The sequence below is a fragment of the Gorilla gorilla genome, chromosome 18, assembly GCF_029281585.2.
Source record: "Gorilla gorilla gorilla isolate KB3781 chromosome 18, NHGRI_mGorGor1-v2.1_pri, whole genome shotgun sequence".
Classification (NCBI taxonomy): Eukaryota; Metazoa; Chordata; class Mammalia; order Primates; family Hominidae; genus Gorilla; species Gorilla gorilla.
The window spans coordinates 76,180,306-76,207,030 of record NC_073242.2 but is presented as its reverse complement, the minus strand read 5'-3'; the positions used below and the strand labels follow the sequence as shown (position 1 = coordinate 76,207,030).

The 26,725-nt window shown below is 40.6% G+C and overlaps 1 protein-coding gene and 1 long non-coding RNA gene across 8 annotated transcripts in view; one reads left to right on the top strand and one right to left on the bottom strand.

Moving 5' to 3' along the window:
* Positions 1-10,318, bottom strand: part of LOC134757506 (uncharacterized) — a 114,137-nt gene extending 103,819 nt beyond the window's left edge. For 2 of the 4 annotated variants that reach the window (XR_010131556.1, XR_010131557.1), the window contains exon 1: positions 9,848-10,318. This is a non-coding gene — a long non-coding RNA (uncharacterized lncRNA). The remainder of the gene's footprint in view (positions 1-9,847) is intronic. The other 2 variants (XR_010131554.1, XR_010131555.1) reach the window with 1 other exon arrangement.
* A 45-nt stretch (positions 10,319-10,363) lies between these two features.
* The window catches only part of NETO2 (neuropilin and tolloid like 2), a 61,988-nt gene continuing 45,626 nt past the window's right edge, over positions 10,364-26,725 (top strand). The window contains exons 1-5 of one of the 4 annotated variants that reach the window (XM_063700184.1): positions 10,393-10,753; positions 19,909-20,158; positions 22,283-22,339; positions 24,946-25,086; positions 25,740-25,988. In XM_063700184.1, the coding sequence (XP_063556254.1) occupies position 20,158; positions 22,283-22,339; positions 24,946-25,086; positions 25,740-25,988 (448 nt within the window). In that variant the 5' untranslated portion in view covers positions 10,393-10,753; positions 19,909-20,157. Of the gene's footprint in view, positions 10,754-19,908; positions 20,159-22,282; positions 22,340-24,945; positions 25,087-25,739; positions 25,989-26,725 lie in introns of all 4 variants that reach the window. The other 3 variants (XM_004057605.5, XM_004057606.5, XM_055366741.2) reach the window with 3 other exon arrangements.

Sequence of the window (26,725 nt, the reverse complement as noted above, 5' to 3'; positions counted from 1 at the left end):
TTAAAGACACACAGAAATATAGAGGTGTGAAGTGGGAAATCGGGTCTCACAGCCTTCAGAGCTGAGAGCCCCAACAGAGATTTACCCACGTATTTATTAACAGCAAGCCAGTCATTAGCATTGTTTCTATAGATATTGGATTAACTAAAAGTATCCCTTATGGGAAACGGGATTAACTAAAAGTATCCCTTATGGGAAACAAAGGGATGGTTTGGCTAGTTATCTGCAGCAGGAACATGTCCTTAAGGCACAGATCGCTCATGCTATTGTTTGTGGTTTAAGAACGCCTTTAAGCAGTTTTCCGCCCTGAGTGGGCCAGTTGTTTCTTGCCCACATTCTGGTAAACCCGCAACCTTCCAGTGTGGGCGTTATGGCCATCATGAACACGTCACAGTGCTGCAGAGATTTTGTTTATGGCCAGTTTTGGGGCCAGTAGATGGCCAGATTTTGGAGGGCCTGTTCCCAACACCAATGTATCTGAAAGTTTATACAAAATGGACCAATTCCTAGGAAAATATCACCAAAACATACTCAAAAAGAAACAAAACCCTAAATATTCCTTCTGGTGGATGCTGTGGTGTAGTGTCCAGATCCGGCATCAAGAATAAAGGACTTATTATCCTAATTTCTGGGAGTGTCATCACTGTTCATCTGCCAGCCTCATCTGGAGAGCAGACTCACCCAAGATCAGGCCCCTCTTCTTAACATAAAAATCCTAAGTGTTCATAAACTAAAAAGTAAAAACCGCCAGACCTGTAAGGAGAAACAAACTCACGATTTAAGTGGGAGACATCAACACTTTTCTACAGTAACTGAAGGAAAAAGTAGGCAGGAAATCAGAAAGCTTAGAGCTGACCTGAAAAGCACTCAGTCAATCTAACCTAGTGGATATTTATATAACACTCTAACCAACAGCAGCAAAATAGTATTTTTCAGAGCACATGGAACACTTACCAAGATAGACCATATTCTGGGCCATAAAACAAGTCCTACCAAATCTAAAAGAATAGAAATCATACAAAGTAGATTATCAGACTATAATAGAATTGAACTAGGGAGATCCATGGAAAATACCCAGATATTTTAAATAACCATAGGGTCAAAGAGGAAGTCTCAAAGGAAATTTTAAAATATTTTGAGCCAAATGAAAAATACAATGTAACAAAATTTGTAGGAGGCAGTGCTGGGGGGTGGTATTTATAACATTAAATGCACATATTAACAAAGAAGAAAGGTGATGAAAGAAACCAAGGAAGACTTCAATGGAAAGACAGTGTGTTCATGGATTAGGAGATGCCAGTACTCCCCAAAGTGATCTGTATACATTTCACACCATCCCTATCAAAATCCCAGCAGTATCTTTTTGTGGACATGGACAGGATTTTGTGCAACTTATATGAAAGAGAAAATAAACTAGACTAGTTTAAAACAATGTTGAAAAAGAAGACAAAGTTGAAGAAATCGAACTATGTGACTTTAAAACTTATTATAAAGCTTGAGTAATAAAGATAGTGTGGTATTGGCAAAGAGAGACACACAGACCAATGGAATAAAATTGAGTCCAGGAATAAACTCACACAAATATAGACATTTGATGTTTGACAAAGATGTAAAAGTTACTAAGTGGAAGACAGTCTTTTCAACAAATAGTGTCAGAACAATTGATCATCTGTATTTGCCATAAATACAAAGGGCAAAGGAGAAAAAAAGAACCTTGATCTAAACCTCATACCTTACACAAAAATTAACTCAAAGTGGGTCATAAATTTAAATATAAAATGTAAAACTATAAAACTTTAAAAGAACACATAGAATGTCTTCATAGGCTAGGGGTAAGCAGAGTTCTTAGAAATGACACCAAAGTTATGATTCTTTTTAAAAACTGATAAATGTGACTTCATCTAAATTAAAAATGTTTGCTTTGACAAAGACACTTCCAAGAGAATGGACAAGCTATATATGCAAAGAAAAAAAATTTTTTTTTGAGATGGAGTCTTGCTCTGTCACCCAGGCTGGAGTGCGGTGGTGTGATCTTGGCTCACTACAGCCTCCGCCTCCCAGGTTCAAGCAATTGTCCTGCCTCAGCCTCCCAAGTAGCTGGGACTACAGGTGTGTGACACCATGCCTGGCTAATTTTTGTGTTTTTAGTAGAGATGGGGTTTCACCATGTTGGTCAGGTTGGTCTCCAACTGCTGACCTCAAGTGATCCACCTGCTTCAGCCTCCTAAAGTGCTGGGATTATAGGCATAAGCCACCATGCCCGGCCAAGAAAATATTTTCAAATCACATATCCAACAACAGACTTGTATCCTGAATCTATAAAGAACTCTCAAAACTCAACAATACAAAAACTCAGACAAGATGACACCTAAGGAAGCTCCTGCCTCTCCCAAAGCTGAAACCAAAGCAAAAGCTTTGAAGGCCAAGAAGGCAGTGCTGGAAAGCATCCACAGCCACACACAAAAAGGAGTATCTGCACTTCACCCACCTTCCAGCACCCCAAAACACTACAGCTCTAGAGACAACCCAGATATCCTCAGAAGAGTGCCCCCAGGAGAAACAAGCTTGATCACTCTGCCTGATTCCCTGAGCATTGAGTGCCATGAAGAAGACAGAAGATAACAACACACTTGAGGTCACCGTGGATGGCAAAGCCAACAAGCACCAGAGCAAACAGGATGTGGGGAAGCTCTGCAACACTGATGTGGCCTGATCAATCAGGCCCAATGGAGAGAAGGCATGTGTTTGACTGGCTCCTGCTTATGATGCTTTGGATGTTGCCAACAAAACTGGAATCATCTAAACTGAGTCCAGCTGGCTAATTCTAAATAGACATCTTTTCACCAGTAAAAATAAAAAACAATTTGAGTGGGCAATAATTTGAGGATACTTCACTAAAGAGGATATATGGGTAGCAAACAAGCATATGAAAAGATGTTGAACCGGATAAGCCATTAGGGAAATGAATACTAAAACTATGAAGAGATACCAATACACATCTATCACGAATAAAAAGTGCTTTCATGGATAAAACAAAGAATACTGACAATTCAAAGTGCTAATGTGGATGAGGAAAAACTAGAATTTTCATATATTGCTGGTGGGGATGCAAAATAGGAAAGCCACTCTAGAGAACAGTTTGGCACTTTCTAAAATCAATTGCATTTTTATACGCCAGCATGAACAATTAGAAAATGGGATTTAAAAACAGGTAACATTTATAACAGCATCAAAAAAGTCAAGTACCTGGGAATTTGTATAACACAAGATGCAGCATACATCTCTGTCTGGTAAATTATAAAACTTTTCTGAGAAACGCTAAGGAAATTTTCAATAAATGCACATCTGTACCATGTTAATGGACAGGAAGACTCAAAATTGTAAAAATGTCAAAGCCCTCCCAACTCCACTCATCCCAACGGGGTGTTGTGTTGCTGAGCTTGCTAAGAGGTTTCTAAAATGTACACGGAAATATAAAAGACCAAGAACAGCCAAGACAATCTTGAAAAAGAATAAGGACCTGCTCTACCAGGTAACAAAATAATAAAGTTAGGGTGATGAGGCCAGGCATGGTGGCTCATGCCTGTAATCCCAGCACTTTGGGAGGCCGAGGCGGGTGGATCATCTGAGTTCGAGACCAGCCTGGCCAACATGGTGAAACCCTGTCTCCACTAACAATACAAAAATTAGCCGGGCATCATGGCGCAAGCCTGTAATCCCAGCTACTCGGGAGGCTTGAGGCAGGAGAATTGCTTGAACCCAAGAGGCAGAGGTTGCAGTGACCCAATCATGCCATTGCACTCCAGCCTGGACAACAAGAGCGAAACTCTGTCTCAAAAAAAAAAAAAGTTAGGGTGATTAACAGAGTGCGGTATTGGTGAAGAGATAGACAGACCAATGGAACATATTAGAGAGTGCAGAGAAAGACTCATACACATGGAAGTCTAATTCAGGAAGGAGGTAACACCACAGAGCAGAGGAATATGAACGGCCTTTTAACAATAAGCTGAGACAATTCTTTAACTAAAAGATAACTGCACTCCCATCACACAGAAAAATCAATTCCAGGTGGATTGAAGGTGAAATGTGAATGCAAATTTATAAGCTTCTAGTACTTAATTTAATAACTTCATGATATTAGAGTAAGGGTGGGTTTCCTATTCAAGTCATTAAAAAAACACTATAAAGGAAATTTCTGATATATTGAAGTATATTAAAATTAGTAACTCTGTCCACAAGAACTATAAGAAGTTCGAAAGTGTGAAGAGATAAGTCACCAAATGAAAGAAGATATTTTCAACAAATAAAAATGACTGTATTCAAAATCTAGAAATCCTACAAAATCATTTAGAAAGAAAAAGACAGCTCAATAAAAAATTGAGCAAAATGATTGACAGAAAGTATTAACTACTGACAATAACCAAATGTTGGTATGGATGTGGTGCAACAAAAGTCTGATACACTCTTAGTGGGACAAAGTTTAAAAAAAAAAAAAAGTAAAAGCAGTGGTTGGTTTTATTTAGAGTAGAAGATATGCATACTCTAAATCTACATATCACTTCTACTCTTAAGAAATTCTCACACGTGCACCAGGCTATAGGCATAAAAATATTCATAGCAACTATGTTCATAATGGCCAAAATCTAGAAACTGCCTAAATATCCATCTACATGGATTTTTATACAATGAAATACTATACAGCCATGACATTTCATGAACTACACTTGCACACACCACATGGATTAATCTCACAAAGTTAAGCCAAAAAGCAAAACACAAAAGCATACACACATCATGATGCACTCATACATATAAAGTTCAAAAACAAGAAAAATTAAATTATATTGTTTAAGGATATATTTATTTAAAAAACTACAAAGAAAAGGTAGGAAATAACAAAAGTCAGAATAGTGATAAACTCTAGGGAATTGGGAGAAGATTATGACCAGGCAAAGGCATATGGAGGACTTTAGTATGTAAGTGATGTTTCATTTCTTGATTTGGGTAGTATTTTCATGGCCCTTCACTTTATTAAACTGTACATACATATTTGTTTAAGGTGCTTTTCTAAATATGGATTATATTTCACAATTTAAAAAAAAAAATCTTATAAAACTTTCCCAAAGATCCCTTTCTGGATCATATATCTAGAAACAGAAGTTTCATTACAAGTCTTAGATTACATATTTTATAGCACAAAATAGTTTGAGATTTAATAGTACAGTAATTTAGATATACCTTTCTCACAAATATAAGAATTAAATAACACTGACATATAGTTGAATAGATGCATTCCAGTCATGTTTGTTTTAAATAGTGTAAGAATATAAGCCAGCACAGACAGTCACAGTCCGTTAAGCCCTTAAGTTGAATTTATAAAGAATTTTTATTATTTAACAAACATTACCAAATAACTGCATCAAGAATTTACACTTATGGTTTCATACTGCACCAATAAACTAGCATTTGTTTCAGCTTTTAGTAAATAGGTTTTTTTTTGGAGGAGGGGGTGTTGATTTTAATGAAAGAACACCAGGTTAGAAAGTAAATAGGTTTAAGCAAACATATCTCTTTTCAACATGGGATTTTGGTTTTAAAGAAAAAAAAAGATACCATATATGTTAGTAACTTTATTCTAAGAAATATACAGTCATATGTCACTTAACGACAGACATACATTCTAAGAAATGCATCATTGTGCAAACTTCAGAGTGTCCTTACACAAACCTAGATGGTGTAGCCTATTACACACCTAGGCTCTACAGTTTATCGTATTATTCCTATGCTACAAACCTGTACAGCAAGTGACTGTACTCAATAGTGTAGGCAATTACTTCCTACACACAATGGTAAGTATTTGTATATCTAATGATATCTAAACATAGAAAAGGCACAGTAAAAATATGGTATTATAAGCTTATACAGTTGTGTATGTGGTCCATCATCCACCAAAAGGTCATTATGCAGCACATGACTAAAATTAGGGCATTTCTTAGTTTTTCACAATCAAAGGAAAGTAACTAATGACCAGAAATTTTCTTGACAATTTGAAATTTTCCTGGTAAAGATGAAATATTTTATGTTAATAGGAAGCAATATTTCTTAAAAGCGTTCTTTGTTTAAAATTATGCTAACCAGAAATTTAGAAGTTTAGGGGACAGTGTTACTGAAAGAATTCTTTGACCCCCTGACAGCTCTTCTTCAATATCAATAACACAGGAATGATTGTGGCTCTTGCATTTTATGGGCTGAATTGTGTTTCCCGTAAATTCACATGTCGAAGCCCTATCCCTCTATATAACTTTTTGGAGACAGGGCCTTTAAGGAAATAGGTAAGGTTAAATGAGGTCAGAAGGGTTGGACCCTAATCCAATAGGACTGGTGTCCTTATTAGAAGAGGAAGAGACCAGGGGTGCGCACAGAAAGAGTAAAAGGCCACTGAAGACACAGTGAGAAGGTAACGGTCCGCAAGCCAGGAGAGAGGCCTCAGCAGAAACCAGCCTCCAGAACTGTGAGAAAATACATTTCTACACTATAAGCCACCCAGTCTATAGCTACACTGTAATTCTGCCATGGCAGCCTGAGCAGACTAACAGAATGTACTTTTTAAAAATTACAATTTTCCTCTTTTCCTTCCCTAAAAAAAAACCTACAGTTGTGTAATAAACACTGAAATCTTCATATACTGAGAACCCACCTGATTGTTTTTCACTAAATGTCACCATTGCTGTAGCCATATTTGCACCCTGTAAAGATCCATATTATATTTTACTACAAACAGAGCTTCTGCACATAAAAGTTTGGTTCTTTTTAAATTCCTCTACCTTCCTTAGTTATAATCTCTGTATTAGCTGGTTCAGCCTGCCACAACAAAATACCATAGACTGGGTAGCTGAAACAACAGACATACTTCCTCACAGTTCTGGAGGCTAAAGTCTCAGATCAAGGCAGGAGCCAATTCAGTTTCTGATGAGGATGCTCTTCCTGGCTTGCAGATGACTGCCTTCTTGCTGTGTCCTCACATGGCCTTTCCTGGTGCCTGTGCATGAAGAGACAGCAGGCTCTCTGATATCTCTTCCCATCAGTACACTATTTCTTTCAGATCAGGGACCCACCCATACGGCCTCATTTAACCTTAATTACTTCCCTCAAGGCCCTCCTCTTCAAATACAGCCACACTGTACGTTAGGGCTTCAACATATGAACTAGGAGGGGACACAGACAGTAAGTAACAATCTCCAAATGCAACAACCTGCTTTCCTCGGCTGTCATGTAATAAAATGTTAACACTCCCAAACAATAGCAAAACAGAGACACAACAAAAATCTGTTAAGTGTATAAACATTGACAATAAAATGCTTCCTTTTAAAAAGTGGTTCATTCAGCCGGGCGTGGTGGCTCACACCTGTAATCCCAGCACTTTGGGAGGCCGAGGCAGGCAGATTACCTGAGGTTGGGAGTTCGAGATCAGCCTGACCAACATGGTGAAACCCCGTTTCTACTAAAAATACAAAAAAAAAAAATTAGCCAGGCATAGTGGCAGGCGCCTGTAATCCCAGCTACTCGGGAGGCTGAGGCAGGAGAATCGCTTGAACCTGGGAGGCGGAGGTTGCAGTGAGCCATTGCACTCCAGGCTGGGTGACAGAGTGAGACTCCGTCTCAAAAAAAAAAAAAAAAACAAAAAAAAAAACAAGGTTCATTCTAGTAACAAGTAAATGCCATGCAATACCATTCAAGTACTACATGGGACTTGGTCAGAGAAAACCCAGTTCAAACTATAGGAATGATTGTGAGGAGTTGGAGAGCCTGAATGGATGCCTGGGAGACTGGCAGGATGCAAGGAAAGCCGAGCCCTCAGTCACCTGGAAACTGCCAGGTAATCTGGGAACAGACTGGGTGCTACTGGGTGATCTTCCAGGAAAATAATAATTCAAATACAGAACGCCCAAGTGAGAGATATGAAAACGCTTCCCTTTTGATTTGGCTAACATATGGCCACACAGTAGTCTCAGCTACGATCTGTGCTTTCCTACATTCCTCGAAAAATCGACTGCAGACGATTCCACCAGCACATCTAAAAAAGATAGGTGTCTTAAAAGGGAGCCACAAAATGAACATTCCCAATTGGAATCTACTCCCAAGCCAACATTCTAGAGGAAAAAAGACTTTTTAGGTTTAATCAAAATAATACAAGTAAGAGCTTCTAAAGTAAACGTAGAAGTATTACAGATCTACTTTTGGAATTCTTGTGGTTGCTCTAATCTCTCCCCTTTTATTACAACCTCAAATGCCAGATGAATGTTCCCAGAACTCCATTACTGCACTATTAAAAGTAATCATTTACCTAACTAGCATTTGAGCACCTATCTCCATAATCAAAGCCCACCATGTCCAACCTCTTCTTTAATACCAAACACAACACTTGCCCCACGTTCCAGGCTCATCCTGCTCCCTGCCTCCTGAGCTCTTCTTCTGCCTCCTCTCCTCTCGCCACCCCAAGCATTTCCATGGTTTGCGTGTCACCTCCTTCAGGAAGTCTTCTCTGACGACATCACACGCAGATTTTTCCTTCAGTCAACAACTTCACATTAAGAAACTATTATGTTCTTAATTTGAGAGCCCCTTCCTCTCAAATTTTTTTGGTTCACTGTTGTCTGTAACCTATACTTAATATTGTCTTCTTACTCTCCTATTCTACTAATATGCTACATCATTATTATTATTTGAGACGGAGTCTCGCTGTTGCCCAAGCTGGAGTGCAGTTCAAGCGATTCTCCTGCCTCAGCTTCCCTAGTAGCTGGGACTACAGGCGCGTGCCACCACGCCCAGCTAATTTTTGTATTTTTAGTAGAGATGGGGTTTCACCATGTCGGCCAGGCTGGTCTCAAACCTCTGACCTCGGGTGACCCGCCTGCCTCAGCCTCCCAAAGTTCTGGGATTACATGCGTGAGCCACCTTTTTATATCCGTGGGAAAAAGTTCTTAAATGTTTTATTTCCTAATTGGTTCTCGTGTGCGATCTTAACTGTAGTAGGTGGTTACCTTTAGGAACCCAAACTTACCCATCTTTTATGCCCCCATTCACAGCACATGGCAAAGGGTGAAACACCTCGATATTAATTGGTGTTAAGTATGTTTTTCCTTTGTAAATCTCATGAATTATTTATGCTTTTTACCTTTCCTGAAGGAATACAAAGTGAGAGAGAAGAGCTTAACACCTGAAAAATTTTTCAGTTGCCTGACATTGTCTTTAGCTACAATTGGTTGGTTAGACAAACGTTTACAGAGTTCCTACTACACGCAGAGACAGGCATAAATATTCTATTATGGTAAGGCCTTGATCACGGTTGTTATCTCCAGCACCAATCATTGTCTTCTGCACATAATTAACACCCAATACGTATGTGTGGAGTGAAAAAAATGAATGCAGTCGGCCTGCCTGCAAGCAGCTGATATTTTAATGGTGTGAGGGTGAGGGAGATATAAAGGATGAACAAATAAATGAGGAAGGTCATATCAGTGTGATAATCGCTATGGAGAAAATAAAGCAGGATCATGAATACCACCAACAGCCAGGCAGTTGTTGGCAGACCTGGAGACTCCCATCAGCTGGCGAAGCTGCCCAGCGTAGTGGTTAGCTGCTAGGAGGGCAGCCCCGGGGGAGGTGCACAGCCATGCCGCTCATTCGCTACGCGGCTCTGGACGAAGGGCTTCACCTCTCTGGCCTCGACTTTCCAATCCCCTAAAACCTACTTCATGAGGGGGAGTCTGAGGAGTTGGTACTAAAGTGCCTGTCAACCTGGCGGGCGCTAGGGAAACACCGGCAGCGCCGCGGGTCGGGAACTCACCGGCGCGAAGGGCACGGAGAGCCTCGGGCTCCCTCTGCCGATGTCCGCGCTTCCCTGCCCAGGGTCGAGCAAGGCTGAGCTGGGCAAAGTTTTGACCTTGAATGGAGGTCTGGGGGACCAGGGACCGGCGCCCCTCTCTGTCTGCTAGGGCTGGCGGAGACCCGGCAGGCCGGCGAGGGTGCGGGGCCGAGGTGGGCGGCGCTTCCCGGGCGCCTCCGTCAGACGGGAGGCATCGAGGGCTCGGCCAGCTGCCCCGGGCGCCCTGCGCGGCGGCTGGGCACGGGCCGGTCCCTGCCCCGGCGCCGGCCTCTCGGACGAGGCCGCCGCGCAGCCACGGCGAGAGGCGCCCTCACGGCCCCCGCGCCCAGGCAGCTCTCAACCCTAACGGCAGCCGGCGGGGAGCGACGCCGTCCCACGGCGCGAGGCCGCGGCGGGCGCGCGAGGCGCGGGGCGGGGCGGGCACATGCGCACAGGCCGCGCAGCCGGCACGCGGCGCTCGCGCTCCCTGCTTAAATGAGCCTGGGCGCCCCGCGCCCGCCACTTCAGTGGATCCCGCGCCAGGGCCGCGGGCGGAGCTGCCCGCCGGTCCCGCGCCGCGCGTCCGCACTCCTCGGCCCTCGGGCGGTCGATGGGACGGGGCGCCGCGGAGCAGGAGGCGGCGCCCGTCGGGGTGCTCGGGCCGCGCGGGAGCCCACTGGGGGGCTCAGGCATGGCGGGCCGCAGGACCTGAGCTCTCCTCAGGGGAGCGGGGAGGCAGCTGCTGGCCGGCGATGGGGACGGAGTGGGGCCGTCGCCGCCGCGCCGAGCCGTGAGCGCCGAGCCACCGCCGCCGCTACCTCAGCCCCTCGCGAAGCGCCGAGCAGCTCGGGAACATGGCCCTGGAGCGGCTCTGCTCGGTCCTCAAAGGTAAGGACCGGCGCTGGGGCCGCGGACGGCGCCCCCTGCGGGCCGAGGCTGGCGCGCCGCCCTGCCCGCGCCTCTGTGTCCCTTACCCGCGCCCGGGACCCGACGCGCCTCTTTGTCTGGCGGGGCTCGCGGCTACTCGGAGCGGACCGCGGGGCGCGCGCCCTGCCCGTCTCCACCGGCTCTCCGGGCGCGCCGCCTCCGACCCCTGCGAGCCCGGCCGACGTTCGCGGGGCGCGTGTGGGAAGAGGGATCGGGTCGGGAAGGCGGCCAGGAGGCCCCTGGGCCCGGCAGGGCCCTCCCGGCTGCGCCCTCGCGCCGCTTCCGTAGAATTCCGCGCGTCCCTTTGCAAAGTTGTGAGATTCCTGTCGTGGAGCGGAGGCCGCTCTTTCTCCAGATGTGATGGCAAAAAGTAATTCCACGAGAACAATAAAAGCCGCGGCCGTGACGTCGTGCAGCGGTTTTCGAATAGCCCCGCGGCGCCTGCACCTCGCGGTGGGGAACGGGGCCTGCCGGGCCAGCCGGGTCCCACCTGCTGCGGCCACGGAGGCTGCGGCACCACTGCGGGCTCCGGGGGCGGCGCGCGGGCGCCGCGGACCCGGCTTGTCCCGGCCCCCGGGGAGCGCTGCTGCTCGGGTGCTTCCCGGGACGCGGCGCTCCTCGCGCTCCGCCAGAGGTCTCAGAATTCCCCGCCGCTGGTGTTCGGTTCTTACTAATTTGTTGTACTGGGAATTAAAACAGTTGGCTTGCCCAGAGCACAGAGCTCTAAAACATACTCCACCCGCTTTGCATTTCCCAGGAGGTGGTAATTTAGATGAAAATTTATATACATAGATAATTAGGATTGGAATACAAAGTTGCTCCTGAAACTCGGACTGAATAAATCGTCTTTTCAATTTCCAGAGGGAAAACAGCACCACCACTCAGTAAAGGACTTCCCTTTTCCCCCCTGCTGATTTAAATTGAAAGCTGACATGTTTGTAATGTCGTAACATGTTCTTTTTTAAAAAATTTCGAGGGTACGGCTGAGGCATTATTAACGGTGTCGTGTATAACTCAGCACTGTATCTTAATATTTGTAGAGTGACTTTTTTCCTGCTCCCTAACAGCACTTTTTTCAAATTTGTTTTATTAGAAAGTTCAGTGTAATTTTTTTTAATTGGACACATTGTCTACTCTCCACATATTCCTAAATTCGTAATTGAGATTTTAGTAATTCGACACGTTTAACTACCCCACTGTAAACGTATCTACAGCTTGTACTAAGGTAACCTAGGACTTTCTAGCTGATGAATATTACACAAACCGTAAATCCGTAGTGATTCCTTTATTACAATTGAAAACAACTCTGAAATTCATCCTGTGGCTTTCATATCTCTAACTCCTAATTTTTACAGTCATTCCTGGGAAAGGAATGTTTTTACTCTTTCGTGATAAACCGTGTGCACACTAGGATTTCTGATCGTGTTGCTTATCTGAATTTTCTGCCGTTGTCGGATTGCGCCCTCACTACGGTAAGGTTGTCAGCATGCTACTGACCGTGCATCCGAGAGCACCCCCGGATGAAATCGCGTAGATCTGTCACACCGCTTTACCTGCAGAACTTGATAAAATCGAGCTGGATAGGGTAGGGGCTGGTAGAGCCTCCTCCAATGGTGAAGGGATTTGCAGCGTTTCTGCCTTTGCCTTTCCCGTGGGTGCACACTGCCCTCTCTGGCCATCGTGGTGAAGCGTTGAGTGTTGCACCTTTCAGGAAAGGATTCTGGTGATGGCAGAGCTACGGTGAAAACAATATAGTGTCTGGCTTTTCTTTTTTCAGTGTTAGCCTACACTATTTTTACATGCTGGAGTATTTTTAAAGCTCAAGCTGAATTATTATTGTTGTTGCTGCTATTGGTGGCGACTTCCTAGAGAGAAAGCAAGTTATTTTTAAAGTCTTCTGTGGTATCAACTTGTAAATGCCAAGAACTGGTCTGGAAAGATTCAAGAAATTGTTAACAGTAGTTGATTCTAATACGGAAATCTAGGGGATTGAAAGACAGGAATGAAGGGAAGACTGGTTTCACTGCACACCCATTTGTATCACTTGATTTTGGTTTTTTTTTTTTTTTTTTTTTTTTTTACCAAACGCATGTATAATTTATTTAAAAATCAATATTTTAATTTTAAAAAGTTGCCTTTAAAAAGATATTGGCCTTTCCCATTACAAACTACTCATTGTGTGCCCCAAGGCATGAAGAAGTTTTCCTTTTATCCTATAAAGTGAATTGCTTTAACATCAAAGAGGTTCTTATCTGAAGCAGCTGTTTAACATTTACATAATTGTGGATATTACCCACAGAAGCCTTGTTTGAAATATTATGGTCAGTTTCTACTAAAATAAATCAGCCATAATGAGTGTGTGAGATTTTAAGTAGAAAGTAATTTTAGTTCTTTAAGATGCCACTGATTATTCTTGTTTTACTTTCAGCCATTAAGACAAAAGAATAACCTTACTAGGCTTTTAAACCTTTCCTATGCTGTTGAAACTAAAAAATTCACTTTTAACTGTGATCACTCTAGGCCTCACAGAATTTGAGTTAATCTTCTGTCAAGGTTAACTAAGCATTATAGTCTCATGAAAATATTACATGAGGATTATAAATCCATTTTTTGTTCTTATTCTGCACACTTGCTTCAGGAGAATCTGTTCAACTCAGCAATATTTCAAGCTGTAGAAACTGGTTAAATTTGTAATGTAACAGCAAAAATATTCCTTGGCACTGTATTTAAAAATCTTGTCTGAGACGGTGCAAGTATTAACTCGTTTTTCATTCTTACGTTTCACCCAGGACTATAAACTAGTTATACAGAAATAAGTGTGGTACTGAAAAACTTGTCCTTTAATACTAAAGCCTTATTAAAAATCAGCTTTTTGGCTTTTCCTTCCAGGGGTTGGGAAAAACTGTTTTAACACTGTCAATTGAAAAGTCTTATTAAATAATGGTTTTGTTGTAGTAAATCCTCAACTGCAATCTGGTTTATCTTTCATTTTGAAATTAAAATCACTATTTAAGAAAAACCCTGCATGACAAAACAAGTTGAAATCAAAGCCATTTTCAGTCCTTTTTAGAAAAGATAGAAAAATGATAGACTAGAAATAAAGTTTAAATCTGAAATTTTAAAACAATAGACTACCTCCTTCTCTTGGGGTACCACCCATCCAGCACAATCTCCTATCATTTTTCAGCTTACGCTCCTGTAGAATAATTATTTATACTTAGAAATACGTCTCCCTGAGGCACTGGAGATTGAAATTATTATGATCTTTGAGTTGGAAAGGAGCATCTTAAGAGGTGGTCTAATCCAATGGTTTCCAAACTTCAGAGGAACTTTTGTGAGGAAGCACTTGAAAAACAAAAGAGAAAAGGACAACAGAACAGAGTTGCTGTGATTGGTGGGAGGCCTTGCTCTCTCAGTCACCTCCAACACCAGGGTGGCTCCAAGAACTGACACTTCAACGGGTTTGTTATATTGCTTCCAAAATTACAGGGTATACTAATCTGAAAGTTCAATCCTTTCTAATCAAAATGACATTAAGACATGTTGGTTTAAATATGCCTGGAGTAACATTGGAAATTACAGCACTAGAAGATACCAAGTAGTCTTTCAAATATGACCTGATCATGTTAGAAGGTGATGGTAGTCACTGTACAGTCAGGAGGACTGATGTGTAATTAAAATAGAGCTTACAAAAGCGCCATCTCAGATCAGCTCGACTAAGGAGTTTGTCACATTCTGCAGGAAAGAGAAAGCACTTCTGCTATAGAGTTACTCTTTCTTACTAAAGTGATTGGCATGTCATTAGCATATGTAGGCTGGAGTGATCCCAAAGTTCACCATCCATCTTTGTTCTTAACTAGTAAAGTATGATTGAGTTTGATTAAATTTGGGTACTTTTTTTGTTCTTTGGAACATAGTTTATCAAAAACAAGTGACTGCCATGTCAAATAGTATGTGGACTCTAATTGAACTCTGTTCTGCTGTCATTATAGGAAATGGTAATGAGCAGAGAGACCAGGTAGGTGGTTCTCTGTGTTGGATTTTAAAAGCTTTATGTTTACCACTGAGTTGCTTAACACAGGAAGACGTAGAAAGAGACACACTTAATTACTAACAAAGGTAAATTGAGCCAGCTTGAGGAAAATAACAGTGGTGGCAGGGTATCTCAGGAGGGTGGGGGGGAATCTCAGTTCTTTTCCCATCCCCTGATTTGTGCTCACATTTAAAAAAGCGAGGTCACATGTGTGGCTACTGTTTGTTCATCCAAGATGTGTGCCTGTCAGTTATTGTGCCATGTGTTTGCGGTTACAAAGAAGATGCACTGGAGTCGCGCTCAGTCACCCCCATGTGTTCATCGTGTCTGTATTGAATACTGCTGAGGCCAGACAGTCTTTTAGGCTGTGGAGATGCATCAGTGAATCAGACAGACAAGGCCCTTCTTTCTAGTAAGAAGAGACAGACAACCAACAAGCCTCAAAATACCAGGTAATATAATAATGAAATAAAGCAAAATGAAGGAGAAAATGTAGTGCTTATTTAGAAATTGGGAAAGCCTCACAAGACCTGAACAACAGGAAGGAATCAGCCAAAGAGATTCTAGGCCGAAGGCACAGCTGGTTCCTGAGGCAAGAATTAGCTTGATGTGTTTTGAGTGATGGGAAGGCGGCCTGTGTTCTAGTAGAGAGCGCTCGGAAGGCCAGAGAGACACGCAGGCTCCAGGTCACATAGTACCTCCGAAGTCAGAGTAAGGGGCACAGATTTGTTCTAACTATAATGGGACTCTACTGGAAGATTTTAAGCAAGGCTGTGATGTGATCTGATTTGTATTTTGAAAAGGTCACTGGCTGCTGTGTACATAATACACTATAGGGACTGTGGCAGAAACTTCCAGTTGTCTAGAAATGTCCATTTAACTATTTGTCAGTAATTCTCTGAATTTAACTGAGCACACAGTTCCCCAAAATGAAAACTATTTACCAGTTTCCTGTTGGTTTAGGTGACCATGTGACTAAGTCTAGCCAGTTAGATATAAGTAGAAAATGATGTGTGCAACTTAGGGGAATTGTTGTTTTTGTTGTTTAAACTTTTATTTTGAAATCATTGTAGATTATGGGCAAGTGTTTTTGTTTTGTTTTGTTTGAGATGGAGTCTTGCTCTGTCACCCAGGCTGGAGTGCAGTGGCACGATCTTGGCGCACCACAACCTCTGCCTCCCAGGTTCAAGCGATTCTCCTGCCTCAGCCTCCCCAGTAGCTGGGACTACAGGTGCGTGCCACCATGCCCGGCTAATTTTTGTATTTTTATTAGAGACGGGGTTTCACCATATTGTTCAGGCTGGTCTTGAACTCCTGACCTCATGATCCGCCCACCTCAGCCTCGCAAAGTGCTGGGATTACAGGCATGAGTCACCGCGCCTGGCCCTGGGCAAGTGTTTTTAAAGAAAGAGAGAATGCCCTTTATCAAGTCATCATTCTTGATAACTAGAATGCAGACATGGGAGCTATAATGAAGTTAGAATAGCTGGCACTCCAGCCTCATACTGGACCATAGGGTGACCTTGGAAATGAGCCTCTCACAGCTGGGTAGTGAGACAGAAGGAACCCAGGTCCTGGTATTTATAGAGCCTTCACTCTGACACTTGACTCCCTATGTCCAGCTTGTTCGCATGACAGAGCAATGTATTTCTATCTTGTTTTAAACTGTTAGTTTAGGTATTTCTGTTACTCATGCCAAACCTAATGCTAACATAGAAGTGTGCAAAATCAGTTTAAGAACAAAAAAATTAAAAAACAGATGGAGAGCTGTTGAATGATCAGAAGTGAAAAGTCTGAATGCAGTCAAGTAAAATTAATCTGGAAAGGGTTCCTGGAGAAAGCAGGTTTTAGAAAATGTACTTTCATGGAAGCAAAGAGGTCCAAGGTCCCTGGCAAGTGCAGATGTTCAGAAACAAGAAGTATTTGTTGGAGCCCTTATAAGAATAGATAGTAGAGCCTTCACCTCAAGTTCAGCGTTTCCGAAATCGACTCAACTCCTTTCCCCCCCCCCACCCTGCCCAATCCATATTGGTCCAAACATGTCTCCTGCCACCACCAAATGAGGGAAAAGGCCACCTCTCGCTGCTGCTTTCAGTAATCTGCCATGCTCCTGTTGCAGTGGTTCTCACAGTGTGGTCCCAGCTCCAGCAGCTTATGCATCCCTAGAGAATTTGTTAAAAGGCAGATTCTCAAGGCCTGCCTCAGACCCAGTGGATCAGAGTCTCTGAAAGTACTCCCATCTGTGAGTTAATAAACCCAAGGTGATTATGATGCACATTAAAGTTTGAGGACCACGGTCACAGTGATTCATTTCCCACACCTGGAAGTAGAAATGCTGGTGGGATTTGCACATTTTTGAGCCTTAATATATTCTACCACATTAACCTCCAAAAAGTTGTGCCAGTTTGTAATCCAATGGCATTATATGAGTATGTCAGTTTCCTATAGCCTGACCAACACTAGAATCTGTACATGTATATATGTATGTATGTTTGTATGTTTGTAAGGCTGAATTTTTGGGTTTTGGCACATTTTTATGATGGTCTAATCTTTTTTCCCCCATTTATTATTAGTTTTTATTTATGTGTCTGTCGTTAGTAAATGAAGGTGCTCTTCACCTCAAAATATATACATAATTCACCTTTTTTTTCCCAATCTAGTATTTATTTTTTGTTTTTAGCTTGAAGGCGAGATCTATTTTTATTTCAAAGAATTAATATGTTATCCCAGAACCATTTATTAAATCCATCCTTTCACCAAGGATTTCAAATACCATGTATATCATAATAAATTCTTGGGGCTGGGTGTGGTGACTCATGCCTGTAATCTCAGCACTTTGGGAGGCTGAGGCGGGCAGATCACTTGAGGCCAGGAGTTTGAGACCAGCCTGGCCAACACAGTGAAACCCCGTTTCTACTAAAATAGAAAAAATGAGCTGGCCATGGTGGCGCATGCCTGTAGTCCCAGCTACTCAGGAAACTGAGGTACGAGAATTGCTTGAACCCAGAAGCAGAGGTTAAGTGAGCCAAAATCACGCCACTGCACTCCAGCATAGGCGACAGAGTGAGACTGTGTCTCAATCAGTCAATAAATAAAAATTCTTGGATATATATATCTATTTCTGAGCTTTTAATTTTTTTACATTTTGTTATCTATAAGGTGCTGGAGAATAAGGACCTTGTCTGTTTGGTTCATTGCCACCAGGAAGTGACTCACCACCTGTTAGACAATGGGATCCTGCATGCATTTAACAGATCATCTGTTTCTTCCTATGTCATTGCTACATTTTTTAATTACTGTAGCTTTACAATAAATATATATTGTTTTTATTTATTCTATGTGATTTCTAAATTTTCTTTGGCCAGTATAACAAAGTCTTCAAGATGAGCATCAGAAACATTTTGTTAAGTCCAAAAACAGGACCCACTAAGAGTTTGATTAAAATATTAAATGTATGGCCTATTGGAAAGACTCATTATCTTTGCAGCATTATTTTACTACTCAGAAACATGTTACTGCTCTGTTTTATTCAGTATATTTATTGTTTATTTATTTTAGTTTTACTTTCTTCCCTTAATAGGTGTAATAATTTTTCAAATAATTCTCTTGAGGTTTTTAGGTTTTCAATAACATTGAAATCTATAAATAATAATTTTGTCTTCTTTCCAGTATTTATTGCATTCACTAGAATTGCCACTATTAAGTAATAGTGAAAAGAATAAATTTGACTTTTTTTTTTTTTTTTTTTTACATTGGAAAGTAGGCCTTAAAACTGGAAGGCCTAGGAACAGAATTATCTGCTTAGAGCTAAAATGACAGTGATTCAGGGTAAAAAGAGGAGGAATAAAGGGAGTGGCTTTGAGGATTGTTTAACAGCCTGAATAGCACCTGTCTTTTATCATTTGAGTGACTTCATTTTAGGTCAGATCTGTACACAGGTTATTATAAGGCTAAATTCAACTCTAGAACCAGGAGTAACATCATAAATGGTGGACATTACCTTTCTCAAGCATCAAATCACAAGCAGTTCTCTGTACAATCAAATTGCATGGTTAAAGAGTTTAGAATTATTTTTGTGTAGATTTCTGCCTTATAGAATTAGCGCCTTCCTATATACATTATCATTGAATTCAAAGTGTGAGGTCTTCCTGTATTTGAGATATAATTGATCCTTTTGGTAAGAGGAAACAGTGGCACCTAGATTGGGAATAAAGACAGAACAAAGAACCACAGAACTGCTTCATGTGCTAAATAATTGCAGGGTTTAGCATTAATGGAATTTGTGTTAATATCTCAGCCTGATTATAACTCAAGCAGTGTACAAAGACCTTGTTATACAACTCAGGAAACTGTGTTTATAATGATACAGAATTTAGAATGGATTAATAGTCACAACTGTATTACCAAAAACTGTATCAGTAAATCTTTCTATCCCTAATTGCTGTGCAGATTCGCCCTATTCTTTATACGTCGTTTTTATATTTAGTGGCACAGCTCATTTGGTCGATTGAGTTGTGAATAGCTAGTAATTACTTGAGAAAAAAAGAAAACTGTGCAGCCCTCTAAATAAAGTTGAAAAGAATATAATAGGCTATTTGGCCTTGCAACTTTATTTTCAGTATGATTGTTCTACCTTACTTGTGTATTCTGTGCAAATTTCATAAAGCAGTTATTTTATACAGGCACATTTTTATTGGTCATTGTATACCGTAATTGTGCTGGCACAGTTCATCCCTTTGCCATAGTTGCCGTTGCTGTCTTGCCTTCAGTTTATTGGCCTCTTACATGCCCTGTGTGCTGGCTTTGTGTGGTTATTTGCTTATAGATGGATTTGTAAATGTCAAACTGGTAAATAGTTACACCTGTGATTAAGGAGGAACGGTATACTGAGCACGAAATATTGACCAGTGGCATATGATCTGAATGATATGCCTGGGGAGATAGTGTCTTCTAATGAGATAAATTGACACAAATGGTTGGGTTATTTGCTGAATTATCAAATACCTACTATTACCTGACTTTTCTTTTTGATCATAAATCTTCTGTTTTAAAAAATGTTTCAAAACTCCATTCTTCTAATCAGATCCAGTGTAAAGATGTGAAGAGTTCAAGATCTCAGCATAACGTGAGATCTTCAACACTACCATCAACCAAAGAAAGGGAAGGGGGAAATTAACGTTATTGAGAAAAGACAAGAGGAGACACAGAGGTCAGCAAGGATGCAAGAAACCAAGGATGAAGAGGTCAAAGAATTAGATTTTAAGATACGAACTGAATAACAAGAGCTACCTCTTAACCATTTCTACGTTGGTGACTTTGGTAGTAGACACCCAGTACGTGCTATTGAGTGAACAGTGGTAACTGTCTACCAACCACTTGCACTAGCAGACTCCAGTGCCTCCACCTCCCTCACCCCTCACGTCCTGTAAGTTGCACTTGACTCTACACCTGAACCATGTCATTAGTTTCTCCTCCTTTCCCTTTCCACTGCCACCACTCTGCTTCAAAGATGGTAATGCAAACATGATCACCTTTCCTTCCTAATCTTCTCTCTTCTCATTAAAAGTATAGACCCCACACAACCATTAGGATTATTGGTCTAAAACACAGAAGTGATAATGTCATACACTTGTTTAAAAACCTACAAGGGCTTCTCATTATAGTTAGAAGTCCACACTTTTTAGCATGCCATTCAAAACTTGTTACAATCAGATCTCACCCAACTTTTCTCTAACCTACTATACCGCTGTAGCCTTCCACTTGCCAACCACACTGTATTACTCAGAGTTCCCTAAAACCTGCTGTAGGTTAGAGCTCATGCCTCCATGTTTTTATTTTGTTTTATTTTATTTTATTTTATTTATGTTATGTCATTTTATGTTATGTTATGTTATTTTATGTTACTTTATGTTATTGAGGCATGGTCTCACTCTTTCGCCCAGGCAGTAGTGCAGTGGCACGATCATGGCTCACTGCAGCCTCTTAACTCCTGGGCACTAGTGATCCTCCTGCCTCAGCCTCCCAAGTGGCTAGGACTATAGGCACATGCCACCATGCCTGGCTAATTTTTTTTTTTTTTTTTTCCGTAGAGACAGGGCCTCTGGAACTCCTGGGCTCAAGCAGTCCTCTCGCCTCGGCCTCCCAAGGTGTTGGGATTTGCAGGCATGAGCCACCAGTGCCCTGCCCTCCATGTTCTTATTTAAGCTGTTTCTTTCTCCTTTTCCTGGGCTCAAGGACTGTAAGGTCCAACCAGAGTATGCCTTCTTTTTTGGGAGTTTTCCTCATTCTATTTCCCTTAACCCCCAGCAGAATGGACCTTCTGCTTCCATTATGCCTTCTGCTTATCTCCTGTTAAACTCCGTTTCACCTTGTATTGTAGATTCAACAATACATTGATTCCTTGTGGATGCTGGTTTGTCCTAATATCCATCATTTATTTAGCAGAATGCCTGGCACATAAAAGTACTATACACATTATCTCATTTAATCTTCACAACCACCAGTGAGGTTGACCTATTTATACGTCATCTCCATTTTACAAATAAGTAAACTGAGCTGAAAAGGCCTCACAGCTGGTAGAAGGCAAAACTTGAACCCTAGCCTAGATTCATGAAACTCCTTAAGTCCACACTCTTAACCATTTTGCTCGATTTCTCTCTCCACACCTGTGCATCCTTGGTGCCCGCTCTTCAGTGGATACTCTGTAAGCGCCTATTCACTGAATGAATAACTCCAGTTCAGGCAGTAGTTCAGGACAGGCTGGAGTATGGTTTCCTTTGAAAGGGAGAGTGCAGCATCCATGAAAATGTTTCTTTAAATCTTCAAACCACATACACAAAACAATTCAATATGTTGTTGATTGGGTCTCAGAAATGTTCAACATGGAAAAAAGCTTCAGTGTTAAATATGGCTAGCCTTTGTAGCACAGAGCACAGCATAGTACTGCACAATGATAAGACAGTTTGAATTGATTTCTAGGAGACTGCTGCCCCCTTACTTCTGTCTTGATTATGAATGTTCTCAGAAAACAGATATAATCTAATTGAACTTTCACTGCCATAGCACATTGCAGAGCCAGCGATACTGCATGTAAACTTTGAGATGGACTACAGTAAATAGAGGAATAGTTAGGATGAGCAAGGTCTGTTGCAAAAAACAAGTGTTGTTTTTTTTTTTTAAAACAAAAAAACCTATTAAGTTGAAAAATGCTTTCAATGCCATGTATTATTAAATGCTTATAAATGAGTACAAAACCACTTGTCTTTTCTTGGGTTATCTTAAGGGTTAGGTAGCAAATCAGAACATAACATTTAATGCTTAAAGATCTTGAGAGTGAATTTTGAGTAATAAGTAGTGATTTTAGTTAATCTTTTTTTGTCATCCAATTTTCTTTATTGACTTAGTAAAATGTAGCATAGATTCAATTTCATAACTTTTCTTCTCTGTTATTTCTCTAGTGTTGTTAATAACAGTACTGGTAGTGGAAGGGATTGCCGTGGCCCAAAAAACCCAAGGTAAAGTACTTACATTGGTGACTTACTGCATGTTTAAGACAATGGACTGGCTTATTTGAAAGGATTGCAACTTTTGGGTACTATTTTCATAATCCCTTTGGGGTGTTCCAGTGACCTAAGGCTTTCTGTCAACCCATCAGCCTCAATTTAACTGGGTTTAGCTGCAGTTAACTAAATTGTCAGCATAAAGTCTTGCCCTGATAAATTTTTAAAATTGACATCACTAGTAGCCCCTAGCATACTGTGGATTATGTCCAAAAATTAAAGGAGATTTACATTTTATCACTAAGCAAAAATAAAAGTCCCTTTTTCTAATTTAAACAAATGAAACACTTCAATTAATATCTTATTCAAAGTCCTTTGGTTCTGTTCTTTTGTCTTGATTTATGTTTGATGATTAGCTAGTGTGATTTTTTTTAGCCAGATTTTTATGTCTGAATTTAGTACATTTCCAGTGTAACGTTGTTTGTTTTTTATTTTCATCTAAGTAATACATACACATGATAAAAATCAAAGCATTCCTAAAAAGTTAATTAGGAAAAATGAGTTCCCCATCTTGCCCTACTTAACTTCCTGCTCCATGGAAATAATCACTCTTAGCTGATTCTTTTGGTATTTCCCTTCCTTTCTCTAAATAACATGCTGTATTGCTACTTCTTGGTTATTTCAGTTTTGTAAATTAGATAATGATTTTTCACCGTGGAAGATGAGAATTTAGCTCTTTCATGCACCTACCGTCCACCCCATCCATATTTGAGTGTTCTCGTACCTTGCATTTGTAGCACCCTTCTCAACACAGTTCTGTCATAATTCTGGTTAACTCAGTATTCAGGATTTACATTAAGTCACTCATTCAGCTGAATTTTGTCCTTAGGAAATCTTCTTTTTTTTTTTCTGTTTTAATTTTTAAAATTCCCTTTCCTCCATTTTCTCTCTTTTGCCTTTTCAGGAATTCTGTTATTTTACTTGGTTATGGCCCTCTTGGTTTTTGTTTCTGGCTCTTCTGTTTTCCATCTTTTTGCTCCACATTCTCTGAGACTTCCTCAACTTTACCTCTAAACCAGGAGTTAGAACACTTTTTCTGTAAAGGGTCAGATCGTAAGTGTTTAAGGCGCTGTAGGTCCTACAGTCTCTGAAGCAACTCTTCGAATTCCTCAACTCTTCTGTCCTGGAACAAAAGCACACAAATGATGGGGATGGGTATATTCCAGTAAAACTTTATTTACAGCAGGCTCCAGGTCATGTTTGGCCCAGGGTCATAGTTTGCTGAACTCTGCTCTAAATGTTCTGCTGATTTTTTTCATCTCTTCTGTTTTTGGAAGCTTTTTTGGTTCTGTTTTCTGAATATAATATTGTTTGTACAGTATCTTTGTTTTTGTCTTATGGATTTACTTGCTTTTCTTTCTCAGGATATTAAATGATTGTTTTGTAGTGGTGGTGGTTTTTAAATATTTTTCTTGCATAGTCTTTATCTCCTCAGAGTTGCTTTTCTCCAGTTTTTTATTATTATTATTTATTTATTTATTTATATTAGAGATTTTCCTCCAATGTCTGGTGATCCTTGAGGGCTCATATTTTAAGAGGAGCACTAAAAACTGATCGTTAACTGTCTGCAGGTGTGAGCAAGGATCAGTTACTGGCTCTCACTGTTGACAGATCTAACATTGGGGAACTCCTGCATCTGCATCAAGCCTTTCCTAGGGGCTGTTTCGATTCCCAGAGAAGAATCTTTTCTTTTCCTGCTTAAAGGCTCAATATCTGACCAGGAGGCCTTTGTGGGAGTTAAGCAGGAAACGAAGGCTGGGACATGTGCTAACATTCACTCATCTCCCTGTTTTCGTTCTCAACTGTGCCTGGTGTCCCCTAGTCCAGTAACCCTGTTGTTTTACCTTCTCCAAAGAAATCACCTTTAGTGTTCTGATGTGGTTGTAGAGCTGCTAGATTTGTGGAGGAGGAAAGGGTACTGAAAATCCAACTCATTCTAAACAGACTTTTAACTAGCCTCGTGTTTTTAAAAAGCCCAATTTCACTCACCACCCCCCACCCCACTTCCTGGTACTGCCAGTTGTTACTGCTATATCTACCCCTCTCTGTTTAAGAGTTTATACCCTTTTAAAAATCCTTTTATTGTTGTTTAAGTGGAGTTTGAGGAAGGAGCTCAGCTACGTGCATGTGTTTAGTCTATAATCTTCAACTAAAATCCCTCTGTAACCTTTGAATCATCTTTTACTGTTGTGTTAAACTAAGTTTGAGGGCCCCATATCAGAGATCGACTCCTGGGATGCCTTTATTTTTAGGTTAGAACTGAATTGTATTGCATCTTACTGACTTAGCAGATTCCCCCATATGGTTTTGCCCTTTGTTAAGTGCCTATAAGCCCTTTATTTCCCTGTTCTCTTACACGGCAAACTTGTCCTCTCCCAGCAAGTTTTCCCTCCCTCTCTTTCACTTCTGTACTCAATTTATTGTGCTAAATTTGACAGTGGTTCTTAGAAAATTTTATATATGTATCACAGAGTGAGCAATCGTTTGGAAAGTGGTGGGGGAAAGAGAAGAATGATTCTCTTTTGCTGTAATGAGTGTTTTAAATGCCGTTTTTCCCTAAGATGGACAAAATATTGGAATCAAGCATATTCCTGCAACCCAGTGTGGCATTTGGGTTCGAACCAGCAATGGAGGTCATTTTGCTTCACCAAATTATCCTGACTCATATCCACCAAACAAGGAGTGTATCTACATTTTGGAAGGTATTTGAACGATTTCTTTTATTGGATGAATTTTTACTTTATTGTAAAACTAAATATGTTGGTAAAATGACCTATGTAAACCAGTTTGAATGAAATTTAAACATGTATTTGAGTTAAACTATAGTAATGATAAGTATTTCTGCATATTGAATACATTAACAAGATACTAGCAGAAATGTTAGGGGATGTTTGAATCTCCCAAAGTATAATTCAACTAGGTACATTAGTATGTATGAAAAACAACTTTCTCTGATAAGAAACTTTAACTTACTGGCATCCCTTATAAGGCTTAATTCAAATTTATGTCCACATAAGTGAGTTCTTTTCATTTCTTCTGTTTATTTTTCTGTGTATTGTGGTACTTTGTATCTTGAACTAAGTATTAGCTTCTTGACTCTTCAGTTTGAATCACTCAAAAATATTTAATTTAGTAGATAGCATATGCCAATGGAAAAGATTACTATAGTTCTACAGGGTAGCATTATTTTTAATGTAAGATACAACATTTATCATGACTTGTATAGCAATTCTTACTAAGACCTTTGTCTGTGAAGCAGTTAGCAGAACAGTTATTCTGCTTTTCTCATTTGTGTCAATACATTTATATTCTTTCTTGTTTGTGTTGTCCTGATTTGCTTACTCTTATTTTCTAGCTGCTCCACGTCAAAGAATAGAGTTGACCTTTGATGAACATTATTATATAGAACCATCATTTGAGTGTCGGTTTGATCACTTGGAAGTTCGAGATGGGCCATTTGGTTTCTCTCCTCTTATAGATCGTTACTGTGGCATGAAAAGCCCTCCATTAATTAGATCAACAGGGAGATTTATGTGGATTAAGTTTAGTTCTGATGAAGAGCTTGAAGGACTGGGATTTCGAGCAAAATATTCATTTATTCCAGGTAAAGAATAAGTTATCTTTTAAGTGGTTGGGCATCTCACTCTAACTCTGATTTTAGAATCTTAAGGTTAGAAAAGAGATTAATTTGGTCAAGTTAATCAAATCAAGATTTTAAACAAATTAGCAAAGTCAAGGGGAAATTAGTCCATGAACAAATAAGAAGTTAATAGAAATTGGACGTAGAAACGTATCACTTGAATTTTGAAGCATATCAGAGATGGTGCCACATTTTCTTAGATTTTTTTCTGTCTTATAGCACATGCTCAGGCTAACATTTAAAATACATTTAAAAATAAATAATTTTAAAAATAATTCAACAAATTGTCTTGTTTTCAGAATTCCCACAAAAATTGTTTTGTATGATTTTTCTCATTTAGCTGTTAGAATTAACTACTCAACTGAATGAATACTCTAGAATATATTGAGCAATAGAAAGAATACTGCTCTGCACTTGGATGTCAAAGATCTGGGTTTAAATTCTTTCTCTGCCTCCTAATAGCTATAAGACGATTAAGCACAGAATTATGTTTGAGATTGGCCATTAGTAAAATGGGAATGCCTGCTATGTTAGTTTATTGATGCTGCCATAACTAATTACCTCAAATTTGGCCACTTCAAACAGCAGAAACTGATTTTCTCGCCGTTGGGGAGACCAGAAGTCCAAAATTGAGCAGGGCCTCATTCCCTCTAGGAACCTGGGGGAGAATCCAGTCTTTGCTCCTTCCAGCCTCCAGTGCG